The sequence below is a fragment of the Ylistrum balloti genome, unplaced genomic scaffold, assembly GCF_031769215.1.
Source record: "Ylistrum balloti isolate Yb309-2 unplaced genomic scaffold, AGI_CSIRO_Ybal_v1 Utg369578, whole genome shotgun sequence".
In the NCBI taxonomy this organism is placed as follows: Eukaryota; Metazoa; Mollusca; class Bivalvia; order Pectinida; family Pectinidae; genus Ylistrum; species Ylistrum balloti.
In genome coordinates, this window is record NW_026781870.1 from 670,355 (window position 1) to 683,150 (window position 12,796).

The 12,796-nt window shown below is 39.1% G+C and overlaps 1 protein-coding gene across 1 annotated transcript in view; it reads right to left on the reverse strand.

The window, feature by feature from the left end:
• LOC132565637 (uncharacterized) overlaps positions 1-12,141 on the reverse strand; it is a 33,012-nt gene extending 20,871 nt beyond the window's left edge. Inside the window, exons 1-7 of the mRNA XM_060230333.1 lie at positions 9,933-12,141; positions 9,358-9,499; positions 7,810-8,084; positions 5,911-6,048; positions 4,184-4,867; positions 3,776-4,147; positions 548-3,700 (exon numbers count right to left, since the gene is read on the reverse strand). Coding sequence (XP_060086316.1) covers positions 548-3,700; positions 3,776-4,147; positions 4,184-4,867; positions 5,911-6,048; positions 7,810-8,084; positions 9,358-9,499; positions 9,933-12,141 — 6,973 coding nt within the window. The remainder of the gene's footprint in view (positions 1-547; positions 3,701-3,775; positions 4,148-4,183; positions 4,868-5,910; positions 6,049-7,809; positions 8,085-9,357; positions 9,500-9,932) is intronic.
• Positions 12,142-12,796: the final 655 nt, after the last annotated feature.

Consider the following 12,796-nt stretch of genomic DNA (forward strand, 5'->3'; position numbering starts at 1 on the left):
TCCTTTTTCCTAAAGCAAGTTTGGAAAGTATAAATTTTTCACTAACTTAACAGCAGCCATTGGGATGGTAAGGTGCTTTTGGTGAATATAGCATAAAAAAAAACCTTGGTTTAACATAAGATCATGGAGTTTGATGACTCAAAGCTTTATCCAAACTTGTGTAAGAAAACAATGTGAAACTTAAGTCTAAGAAAATTATTGAGAAAAAGTGATATTGAATATTGTAAAGATAGGGGCACACCAGAATGCATTCTTGGAGGTTCTATTTTATAAATTGAAAAGTAAATTAATTTCATATTTATCACACAATTTGCCTGTCATCAACTTAAGATTTTTTGTAATATATCCTGGAGCGATTTTCATTGTCTGTTCCAGTCAGAAATTGATTGATGTCATTCATGAATTCAAAAATGTTGACTTTTTTCCTTAATATCTTCACCAAAATTTTCATTTGCAAAATGGAGCCTCCATAAACACAAAACATTGCACTACACCACACTATATACAGCACTAATTATATCAGCATTTTCAGAAAACATTATCCTACCTGCAGCTTCAGCTTTCAAGAAGTCTTGACCAATGTCTTTGCCCTCGTTTGTAATCAAGGTCACTTGGAAGAGGCCATCATCGGTCATCTCTTGGAAGTTGGTGGTCAGCTCCTGATCCTCAGTTAGACGGGAGAAGAGGGTCTGCTGTTTGTCAGTCATCCTGCCAATCCCCTTCATCACTGCTGGGTAAGCAAGCAATGCTGGTGTTAAGAGTTCTGCATTTAAAAGCTTCAGTTGATCACATGTTACCATATCACAGTTACCAAAGTCTAGGAAACGTACACCAACTTCCTCCCCAGATACCTTGGAAACAGTTGCTCGGTACCAAGCTTGATCTTCCGAGAATTTGGCACAACAGTGTAACCCTTCTTTGACCTGTTCAGGCTGTGGGCTACTGAGGTGCTCACATATTGTCTGGAGATTTTCAGAGAGTTCTGCTAATTTATCTTCATCAGTACCTAACTGCAGGTAGAACACATCCTCCACATGGGAGACGAAAGTCGATACCTTGCTTTGTGGTTTCGTCTGCAGTAAGAACTTCATCTCCTTTGCCTTGACTAGTTTTGCATGTCCCTGCACTACCAAATCTTCAGCCACATCTCCATCTTCATTTCTTAGGCAGACTGTAGTGTTGGACACAAATTTACATCTCAGTTCCTGATCCATAACTAAGCTCTCAAGGTGGGCAATGGCCTCCTCTGACCACTTATCTTCTACTGATACAAGGCCATCAAGTGCACACCTGAATGCCATAACTGGTTGTGATGTAAATTCAGGAGTCAGAACTTTCAGAGAGCTGCTATCCACCTCCTCTGCATTACCGTAGTCTATAAACAAGACATGACACTTGTCAGCACATACATCCTGCACCTCAGCTCTGTACCACAAACTATCCTCGATATACTTTGTACAACAGATGCACCCACTCTTCAATTCTTGTTCAGAAATATCACAGACACTAGCTGAATATGCAGTTTGTAACTTTGCACTCAAGTCATTTAAATTGGTTTCCTGACTGGCCAACTGTACATACAGCATGGACGGAGAATGTACATAGCTTGCAAACACCTTGGTGTTAGGATCTGTAGGAATGCTTTGTGTTGGTATACCCATGGCTGCACTGGAGTTGGAGGATAACAACTGTGACAGTGATTTTGTGTTGTCAACAGAGATGTCTACAACTATTGGACTTCCAGAACTGATAACTTGAACTTGCACCTCCTTATCCATAGTCAAGTCGGTGAACTTCGAAATGGCGCTGTTGTCTGCTACCTCACTGCAGTTCTTTAAACAGCAAAGTATAGCCTGTGGCGGCAGTGACAGGCAATCCTGTGAGATTTCACGGATTCTGTCAAAGGCTACTACTTCAGAATTTCCATAATCTATAAACATTACATCAGCATTGTCAGTGTTGACATGTGTTACAGTAGCTCTGTACCACATTTCATCCCCACTGAATTTTGCAGCACATGCCATACCTGGCACAATCATCGATGGACGAGACTTTTGCCCACATGCCTTTTCCAGTCTTTCCATCAAGGCTTCCAGTTCAGAAGCAAGTTTAGCAAGCTGAATATAAAAGTTTGATAAAGAATTTACCTGAGATATATAAGCTGGCTCAACAGATCCATTGTCCAGTGTTACAATTTTAGCAAAATTCAGTCTCTGTTTGACACTACCCTGACTGGCTGTAGCTTCTGATCTCACGGGAGATACCGGTATGTCCTTTGGAGGGGATTCTGGTTTCCTTGTTGACTCCTTTTTAACAACAGCTGCTCGGACTAGTTCCTCAGCAACACTTATTCCATCAGAAACGATATCCACACTGAACCCATTTGGTATTGTGTCTTTAAATGTACAACTGACTGCTTCCTTCAACATACTTTCCATGATGTCTTTAGCGTCCACATTCCAATTCCCAGGCTGAAGAGGCTTGACATCAGCGAGACTGCAGTATAAAGCCTGGGCAGGAACTTCCATCAAGGTTGCAGACGGCAATCTCAGGGAGTCTATACTAACCGAGTCTGAATTACCATAGTCAATGAATCTCACACTGGCCATCTTTCCTTCAGATTCCACCACAGCTCGGTACCATGCTTCATCCTCAGAGAACTTAGCCACAACAGCCATGCCTTCAGATATCTTGGAGACTTTCTTGTCTGCAGAGGGCCCTGTTGTGTATTCCTCCTGCACTTGCTCTGCCAATTCCTCCAAAGTGGCCTGGTTTTCAACTGGTTGTATCCAGAACATAGATGGATCTTCTATCCAGGAAACATAAACCTCCTTCTTGGAGCCGATACTGATGGGAATAGCTGGGTATGGTACTTTTACTACCACCTTCTGTGGTTTCCCTGAACCGTCTTGAGTCAATGCACAGTATCCAGCTTCGTGAAGTTTCAGCGCAACATCCAATTCACCTGATGCATCACCCAAATGGACTAGGTACGATCCTCCAACTTGACTTTTGACAGCACAGATTAATTCCTTATCTGTAGTTAATGTTTCAAAGTCTTCCATAGCTTTTTCTGACCATGCTGACCCAGAGCATTTCACACCACTTAAACAACAGCGAATGGCTTGAAGTGGTAATGATGTGAACTCCTTTTGGATGTGTTTCACACTTCTTAAGTCTACCAACTCTGAATTACCATAGTCTATGAACTGGACTTCAATATTCTTGTCTTCAAAGCTCAAGATTTCTGCCCTGTACCATAGTTTGTCCTCAGAAAATTTAGCAACACACGGCATTCCTATTTCAGGCTGATCAATGGTTGCCTTGGTTGGGGATAAGGAATTGTAATGTTCGTTCATTTGGTCCATCATGGTTTGTAAATCTGTGGCTTTGTCTACAAGTTGGCACCAAAATTCTCCAGGACTGTTAGAATAAACTACAAACACTTGGCATGTTGTATCAGCAACAAGTTTCTGGGAGGTAAAAGTGACACTTCCTACGCGACGCGCCCATGCGTCAGATTTCTGATCTGAGGATGCTAATGGAGGTGTTGATTGACTAGTTCCTCTAAATCTACTCTTGGGGATAGCAGAAGTTGTAGCTGGTTTGTCTGGGACAACAGTTGTTATGTCAGTATCCCAGTCACCATCAGCAGGAGCTGCATGCTGTGGTTGACTGAATCCCCCACTGGAGAAACCATCTCCAGAGCCTCCATCTCGCTTACCACCAAAACCTTCTCCACGATCTTGATTCTGTCCCACAAATCCTCCACCACCTCTGCGATCGTTTGGTCTTCCACCAAATCCACCCCTTTCTTGATCACGGTTCTGTCCTCTAAATCCACCTCCTCGGTCATTCGATCTTCCACCAAAACCACTACCATCACCACCGCCACGGTCTCGATTCTGTCCCATAAATCCTCCACCACCTCTGCGATCGTTCGGTCTTCCACCAAATCCACCCCTTTCTTGATCACGGTTCTGTCCTCCAAATCCACCTCCTCGATCGTTTGATCTTCCACCGAATCCACCTCCACCTCTTTCTTGATCACGGTTCTGTCCTCCAAATCCACCTCCTCGGTCATTTGATCTTCCACCAAATCCACCACCACTCCTTTCTTGATCACGGTTCTGTCCTCCAAATCCACCTCCTCGATCGTTTGATCTCCCACCAAATCCACCACCACTCCTTTCTTGATCACGATTTTGTCCTCCAAATCCACCTCCTCGATCGTTTGATCTCCCAACAAATCCACCGCCACTCCTTTCTTGATCACGGTTCTGTCCTCCAAACCCACCTCCTCGATCGTTTGATCTCCCACCAAATCCACCGCCACTCCTTTCTTGATCACGGTTCTGTCCTCCAAATCCACCTCCTCGATCGTTTGATCTCCCACCAAATCCTCCTCCTCTGTCCTCATCACGGTTCTGTCCTCCGTATCCACCACTTTTGTTGTTGTCTTTATATCGATTACCAAATCCATTTCCTCCAGACCGATCACTTCCTCCAAATCCTCTATTTCCACCTCTGTCTCCGGACCTACCTCCAAATCTATTCCCTGTGCTTGGCTGGGACTCGCTACCTGCATGATCAATCCATTCATTGTCTTGCTGTACCTCTATTCTCATGTCTATCCCCTTACCCATGGCCACCTTGCGGTCAGAGTGCTCAGCATAGATTGAATTGGTACTGGTGCCATATTTGTGGTTAACATCCTCCCCTGCTTGATTGTGAAGTCGAACAGTGTACAGATCATCTGTCTCCCCAGCATAGTCCTGGAATATTGCAGTGAAGTTTTGGTCCAAAGCAATATCCTCAAACTGGGCAATATGTTCGGGGGACCAAAATCCCTGAGTAGCCTTCACACCTGGAATACAAAATGTTGATGCATATAGCTTGAAAGTATGAAATGTCTTTTTGTTAAAATATGCATGTCTCTTTATTTGCCAGGAACATATTTGCTGTTCATTACCGACAATTTTACATGTCAAGAGGTAAGTTGTGCTTAATGTGAAATCTTGACCTATGGTAATAAAATTTTACTCCTCATTAATGACAATCCTCTTTGATTCATCATATCACAAATCATTTACAAGTTGCAAAATATCAAATTTGACCTAATGGTGACCTAATTTCAGTGCACGGCACACTGACCGTGGGTATGTAGTTATATTTCAAGTTCAAGATGTCTCTGTTGGTTCTGCAGTACGAAGGAGTAATCAAACACACTACCCTAGCTGGGGTTCAACTAGTCACGCTCAAATTATCAAAACTATCCATGGAGTTGTCATAAGCACCAGATCTATTATTTTTGAAGATGCATTAAAAACCCCTGCCTATGCTGGGATTCGAAATAGCAATACATGGATCTCAAGCCAGACACTACCATTTGACGAAAGAGAAATTCACACTAGCTGAAACTAGTAAGGCGATCTCTACAGATTAAATTGTACTTAACAGACTTTTGACATTAAGATGAAGGTTACAGTGACCTAATTACAGTGCATCCCACACAGCTTGTGGGTATGCAGTTATCTTTTCACTTGTTTGACCTTTGACCTGGAGGTGAATGTCACATTAATCTAATTTCAGTACACGGCACACCATCAGAATGTGTTTATTTTGGAAATGATGATAAGAACTTCATTTGCAGGGGACATAACTATTCTTTTTTTTTCTCTTCATGTTGCCATCCTTATAATGCTTGTAGCTAAAATCTTTTGCCAGTCAAAAGTGATCATCATTATGTATATGTAAAATGCACTGGATTCTAAGACATCCAGACAGGAAGACAAAAAAAGTCCACAAGTAAAACATGTGAAGGAGTTTGTATACACAATGTACTACAAAGACCCAGTAAAAATTTGATTAATTAGTAATTAACAATATAAATACTCCATTATTGCTTACCAGACATGCCACAAAATATCGCCTGTGTAGGAAGCTCCATGAACTCTGGATTGGCTCTCTTCAGTGTCTCCCTCTGTAGGCACTCTGTGTTACCGTAATCCACAAATGTTACCTCTGCCCGTCCATTATTCAGTAGACCTGTAGCATAACAGAACCATCAATAACATATTTCAAGAACAATCTAACTTTGTGCACCTCTTAATTTCTACACACAACAAAGCATCTGTTATTTCCCTTTGACCAACATTTCAAGGAACAGCAACTCAAACCTTAAAAGTTGAATCATATGACAAACATCAGTCAAACCATAGTGTACTTTGTGTACAATATTAAGACAGTGACACTGAATCTAAAGTTATTTTTGCTCTGGTACCATTACACAACACAAGAACTCACCACATGTTCATTTCGTCACATCACCTTAAATTTGCTTTAAGTGTAAGTATTTTGGTATATAGTAGTTTGTTTTCAGGGTTTATTAAACCACTCACATGTTGAAAAGGAGGACAATTAAGCCTGATTATCAATCTATTTTACTTCCAAGTAAGATTCTATTGCTTTAATAAAAGACAGGGATTTTTCCTACCCATTTGGGAAGGGGTCTTTTTTTAACATTTTGGAAAGAATAATACTATAAAAACCTGCATAATGTGCACAGTCTTTTCTTGATAAATTACATTAACTATAAGATTTTTTTTTCTATGGAAAAATGAAAAATTCTGCAAGGCTGTTATCACTGATTGTCATGATTATCTGGTATGCAAAAAGGATTTGACAATTCATACAACTGATCGGTAAAGACAGCGGCCTATTTGTGACATTGAAAAACATTTTGATTACAATATGATTATCTTCTGAAACACTAACATGTTCAAATGTTTAAAAAATTTACAGGTTTCAATTTATTCTCTTCCATATTAGATTGAGCAAAGAAGCAGCTAAGATCACATGCATCTGTCCTTAATATATTGTAAGACGTTAGCATTGACATATTAGTATATGGAGTGGATGGAGACTTATGACTGGACTTTATATCTAACAACTCAGACCCATTAGTCTTTACCAAGCATGAGTTTTACAATTACCTATTCATTGAAATATATAGGGACAGTCTAGGCTGAATTATCTTACGAAAATGGAATGTGTAGAGAAACACCATTACTTTTTTTTACAATACACACATGCCTACATTCCGTGCTCTGTATATGATGCAGTGTTGGGGCTTCAATTGATGTCTGCTGGCATGTGCACAATGTGACATGAAGATAATGAAAAAAGACCTGACTGCAGGTATCATATAATTACCTAGTTTGGCCATTAATAGGCAAATAATTACTTGTGCCGGTGATTAAAAATTCTAAACATGTACACTGTTAATTTGGCCATCTGTTACGACATGGGTTTGTGTACACAAGGTACATAATTCTAGGTTAATTGAATAGGTGCGTGTACAGTGTAACGTGTCTGGTGTTTAAGAAAACAAACAAGAAAACGTGTCTGTTTTCATGGAAACAAACAAATGTACACAAATTTGGCAGAATTGGTTCAGTTGTTCCTAAAATCAAAGAGAGCAGGGTAATTAAAGTCAATAACAGTGATGAAAATGGATTTTGATGAGAATTTTATAAGTTTTGGACTGTTTATGTCACTGGTCTAGAGTGTTATCTGAATATTCTTGGCTTCCGGAAATAGTTTTTTTGACTGAATTTTCAGATGCACAAATTCGATTTTCATGGTAATCAGTTAGGAAAGAAAATTTTATGGAGTAAGTGGTATATTAAGGGAATCTGTCCATTTTATAAAATAAATCCACGTGGGGATGAGACCCATAATCAGCCCCATAGCACCTCCTGACAATGCCAAGAGACAGAATATTTCCTTTTGGTCAGGTTTACATACCCGAGACCTTTGCCCTGTACCAGCTGTTATCATCTGTGTATTTTGCGATACATGGCTGTCCTAGGTAGGGATTCAGCAGTGTCTCTTCTGTATCTGTGAGACTGTCATAATGTGCCTGCAGGTTGTCCATCACTGCATCTAACTGTTTGGCCATGCTGGTGACTTGGACATGGAAATGTTGTGGATCAACTACATGAGTGACCATTACCTCCTCGGAACATCCTGAATCAACCTGTAAAATGTTGTAGCCATCTCCTCTGTATATAGTCTTCACTCTGAGAATAGAAATGAAAAACTTTTGGACAAGGACCAACTAGAATATATTCCTTTAAGTTCATAGATTTAAGAAATAACATAAAAATTTAAAAGATTACATATTCTCTTGTTTATATGTGTACTTTATTAACAAAGCTTGTTGGGGCGACACCCTCTTCCTTTTTGAAATTTGAAATTTACTTAAGCTACATGTGATGCTTTTACCAACAAATTCAAAATTTGCTCTTGGAATCTCACATCAAAGCAGATGTAGGCTGTGGCAGAAAAGCTTATAATATTTCATGCAATATAAGAAGCAGTTTTGAAAAACATCAGTCTAGAAACAAAATCATTTCATCTATGATGATGTCAAGAGTTTGCTATCTTTCTCTTTTATACAGATACTTTTAGTCAAGCTACACTTCCTAATTCCATTTTTGAAATTTTTTTTAAAAAAATGCAACTATTTTTTCATGTTTTCTATCAAATTAGGTCATTTCAAGGACGGGTCTAAAACGTGGCCCCAGAGTTAGCAAAATCATCCACTCCTTTAAACATATATTTTGTAGATTTAAGTAGATCATAATGGAATCAATCACAATAGAATACTTTTTTAAGATATAAACTTTCATCAATCATTATTATCATTACATTCTTAACAGCCCGTAAACACATCGAAGGCCATCAGGGCCATCAACCGGTGAAACTCACAGCAATCAAAATAGGAAAAAACATCAAACTAAAACATAAAAGACAAATGATAAAAATCTTAAATGATTATATTATCAAAAAAGATTAAATTGGTAAGTCAGAGTCTATAATACAAACCAACATCTTTCAGATAACTTAGAATTTTATTAATTTCAACAAGATTTGACTTTGGCTGAATGGTGTATTGCAAGCCAATTTATTTCATCGGCTATATAGCTACGGTGCGATAGCCTCTACATAGAGGCTTGCTGTAAATGTGGTCGTAAAAACTCCGAGAGCGAGCCTCAGACCCTGGTGATGAATAATGTCTGATATGGATGTAAATGGAATCATAGTCTAAGTTAGATCTGATAAGAGCTCTATAAAGTCTCAGCAAAACTTTTCTATCAGCTCCCTAACCAGTGTGGGATACCACCTTTAGAGTATTCAGTGCCTTAAGGCATTTGGCAGTAAGGTATTTTATATGTGGAAGGAACATTAATTTCCTGTCGAATATTATAAACCTTTTTCCAGTATGTGATCAAACCTCAAAGTTTGGACACTGATATCAAATATATCATTCCACTTAAAAAATTGTACTACCTAGCATCTTTATTTACTGTTGCTGCTTTGGGTAGCCTGGGCGGTTGTTTTAAACCGAATGAACTTCCTTCAAGCTTCCCAGCAAGGCCCTGGTTTCGAATACTGCTCGTGAATTCCACATCATATGTGGGATATACTCCATCTGCAATAGAGATATCGAGAAAGGGAACATTTAAAATTCATTACAACTTATTCAAACATTTTCTCATATTATAAAATTGAGATGAAAAAATAAATGTTTATTACTCTGTTCATAAATGACTGAATAAAATGAACTTTCTGTGCCCTCAAACTATTGAAATAAATTAACCTTTCAAATCCAGAGCTGCATCAAAAAATATTTTCAAGGGTCCTATTTTATCATTTGAATGCTTTGCCTAGGGCACATGCATATTAAGGTGTCGAGTTCAAAGAAATCTTGCGAAATCATGAGTCTAAGACTTCCTGATATTGTTTCAAACTTGCTTAAGACTTAAAAGTGTATCATTTTTTAAAAAAAAAATCAATAAACTTAGTAATTGTTTTTTACTTAATCCTTTGAATTCATGCTAGAAAGTTTTATTTTCAGAACAAACCTTTTTTGGATAACAATTTGACTTCTATCACTTTGTTGAGCAGAAGCTTTTCTGTCATCTCCTTGCTATTAGAAGGCGACACTCTGGGTAGCTGACAGAGGACACACTGCTGTGGAAGGATACCAAACTCGGGAAGCATTTGTTTCAGTTCTAAAGGCTGTGTGACAGTCTCATCCCCAAAATCAGCAAATGCTATCGATATGTTATTACCCTGTTTCTGTGTAACCAAAGCTCTATACCATCCCCCATCACTATAACGTGTTGCACAAGATGTTCCCACTGAAGAATCAGAAAGAATCATTTCTCCGGCAGTCATGTTATCATATTTTTCATTCAACCTGATCTGAAGTGACTCAATCTTCTTAGCATTCGTCTTGGTGAGTTGCCCGTACACAATACTAGGTGACTTGACAGCTGTGATACAGAGCAATTCTTGACCACCTGTTGTGATTTCAGGTGGTGGAATGGGTACAGTACTGTGCATAGGCGCTGAAGGTTCTGATCTCATAGTTTCCATTTTGATTGTATGTGCCTTTTGAGCTGATTTGCCAACGCCAAACATCTCGGCATTGATGTAGCGGTCTTCATCTCTATCTCTCGTGTCATACAAGTCCAACTGATAAAGATTATTTCTACGTGTTGTAACTTTAGCAACTAACGACACTTTACTTTCAAAGTCTTTCAATGTCTTTATCTCTGTTGATGACCAGAACTTATCCAATGTTTTTGTCACATCCACAGTACACTCAGTGGTATAGCATGGCACATCCAAGAAGACAGGAGACATGGCACGTAATCTACTTGCTTTTATATTCTCATCAAATCCAAAGTCAACTGCATGTACCGTCATGTTATCTCCAGACACAGATTGAATAACACACCTATAATGTTGGTCATCGCTTAACTGTCCTATACAGGCAGTACCAGCTGAAAGTGATGGGGCTGTAGTACTAGAGTTGAACTCTCGAGTTAGTCGAACCATTACCTGATCCAATTCTGGTCCATTCTCTAGCAACTGTATAAAGAATTTTCCAGGGTGTTCAACGTGTGATAGACAAACATCATAAACTTGGGTGCTATCCAACTCCAAAGGAATGAAATGATGGCTATTATTTTGTGGTGTGGTTAAAGGAATATTTTCTATTTTGTCAATTTCGACATTGTACACATCATCTGTTCGACCCAAAACTCGTACAAGAACACCATCTGACTCTGTTAGCTCCTGTAATTTTTCTTCCAATGTGTTATTGTCAACTTTAGTTCTTTTGTAGCAACATTTTACACTCATTGCAGGTAATCCATGGAATTGCTTGGGCAACTTCAAAAGTTCTGAAACATCTTTTGATTCTGAATTTCCATAATCAACAAACTGAACAAGACTTGTGTTTCCGTTGACAGTTAGAATAGATGATCTGTAGGGTGCCTGATCCTCACTATAGAAAGTCATACATAGTGTCCCAGCCGACACACAATCAAGCTTTTCTGCTCCACCAGCAGCTGAATCTGCCAGGCTGGTCATGAGATTATTTAACTCATTTTCGTGGTCAGCTAGCTGAATCCAGAATTTATTGGCACTGTCAACATAAGATAAATATGCTTTATATTGCATACCAATTTGAAGCTCACGTGCAGAGGATGATTTAATGCCTTTGATTTTGGTCGTTGGCTCTTTTCCATGTTTGAATAATCCAGTGTCACTATAAAGTCTTAATCCTATCCCGTTTTGTGACCCTGACTTTCTTGACCCGACGACCTCGACAGTGAACTCAAAACCAACCAGTAGAGATTCTAATTGTTCTATTTCAGCTTCTGTCCATGTATTATCGTTTGGAAGTATGTCTACCAGGTCGCATTTTGTCGCTAACCCTTCTATAGTTCTTAATTCACTTGTAGCCACTTTAATGTCAGAGTTGTTAATTTTCTCTTTATTTCCGTAGTCAATAAAAAACACTGATGCGACACCCCCATTGTGACTCTCGATCCTTGCTCGATACCACACCCGATCTTCATTGTACAAAGCCAAAACAATATCTCCTTTATTAAAGGAGGAAGCGGGTGGTGATTCTGCAGCTGATATTTCTACCTTTTCAGCAAGATCATCAACAGTTGCACTGTCACAGAGTTGACCATAAGCACAGCACCCGTTGCCCGAGAATTCCACGTGGGTGAACACGGCCGCAACACGAGTGCCAACTGTCAAACCGGCCATTGCTGAAGTTCGGGCGGTTACTCTACTTCTAGATAAAGTAAACTACGAATGAATGATTAACATGCTATTAGAACTTAGCTTTTTAGGGTCACGATTACTTGTCATCACCAAATTCCATTCATTCACGGAGACAGATGAGGACAGGACTTTTTCTTCTTTGACGCCATAACACTGTGCTTAGTCACGTGACATCTCCCGCGCTGTATTCACTATCACGAAGGTGTTTGAAATTTCTATAAACCAGTTAAGTAGTCTTTCTCTGTGGACAATTTTGTTAATGTTAGATTTATAAAGATATGATTCATTACTGGAAATATTTGTTGTACGTGCATAAATTCCTAGTTCAATTTTCCTAGATCATAGCAGGGACATCTCTGATCAGGGACGTGTATTAGCTGTGTTATAATATATGTATTCCAAGTCCGTGATTATACGTCCCTGCTCTGATCGGAGTTTGCAAATAAAAAATATTTCATTTAAAGATATCAGTAACTTGAATTATTGATATCATTAAAATTAATTATTGATGTCACATTTTGAAGATACATTTTAACACGGCGCCTCGTATTTTAGGGCAAAGGCCTTCCCGTCATTTTCACTTGGACAAATTTTATTTAGATATAAATATCAAAGGGGTTCGAATGAAGACTAAAAA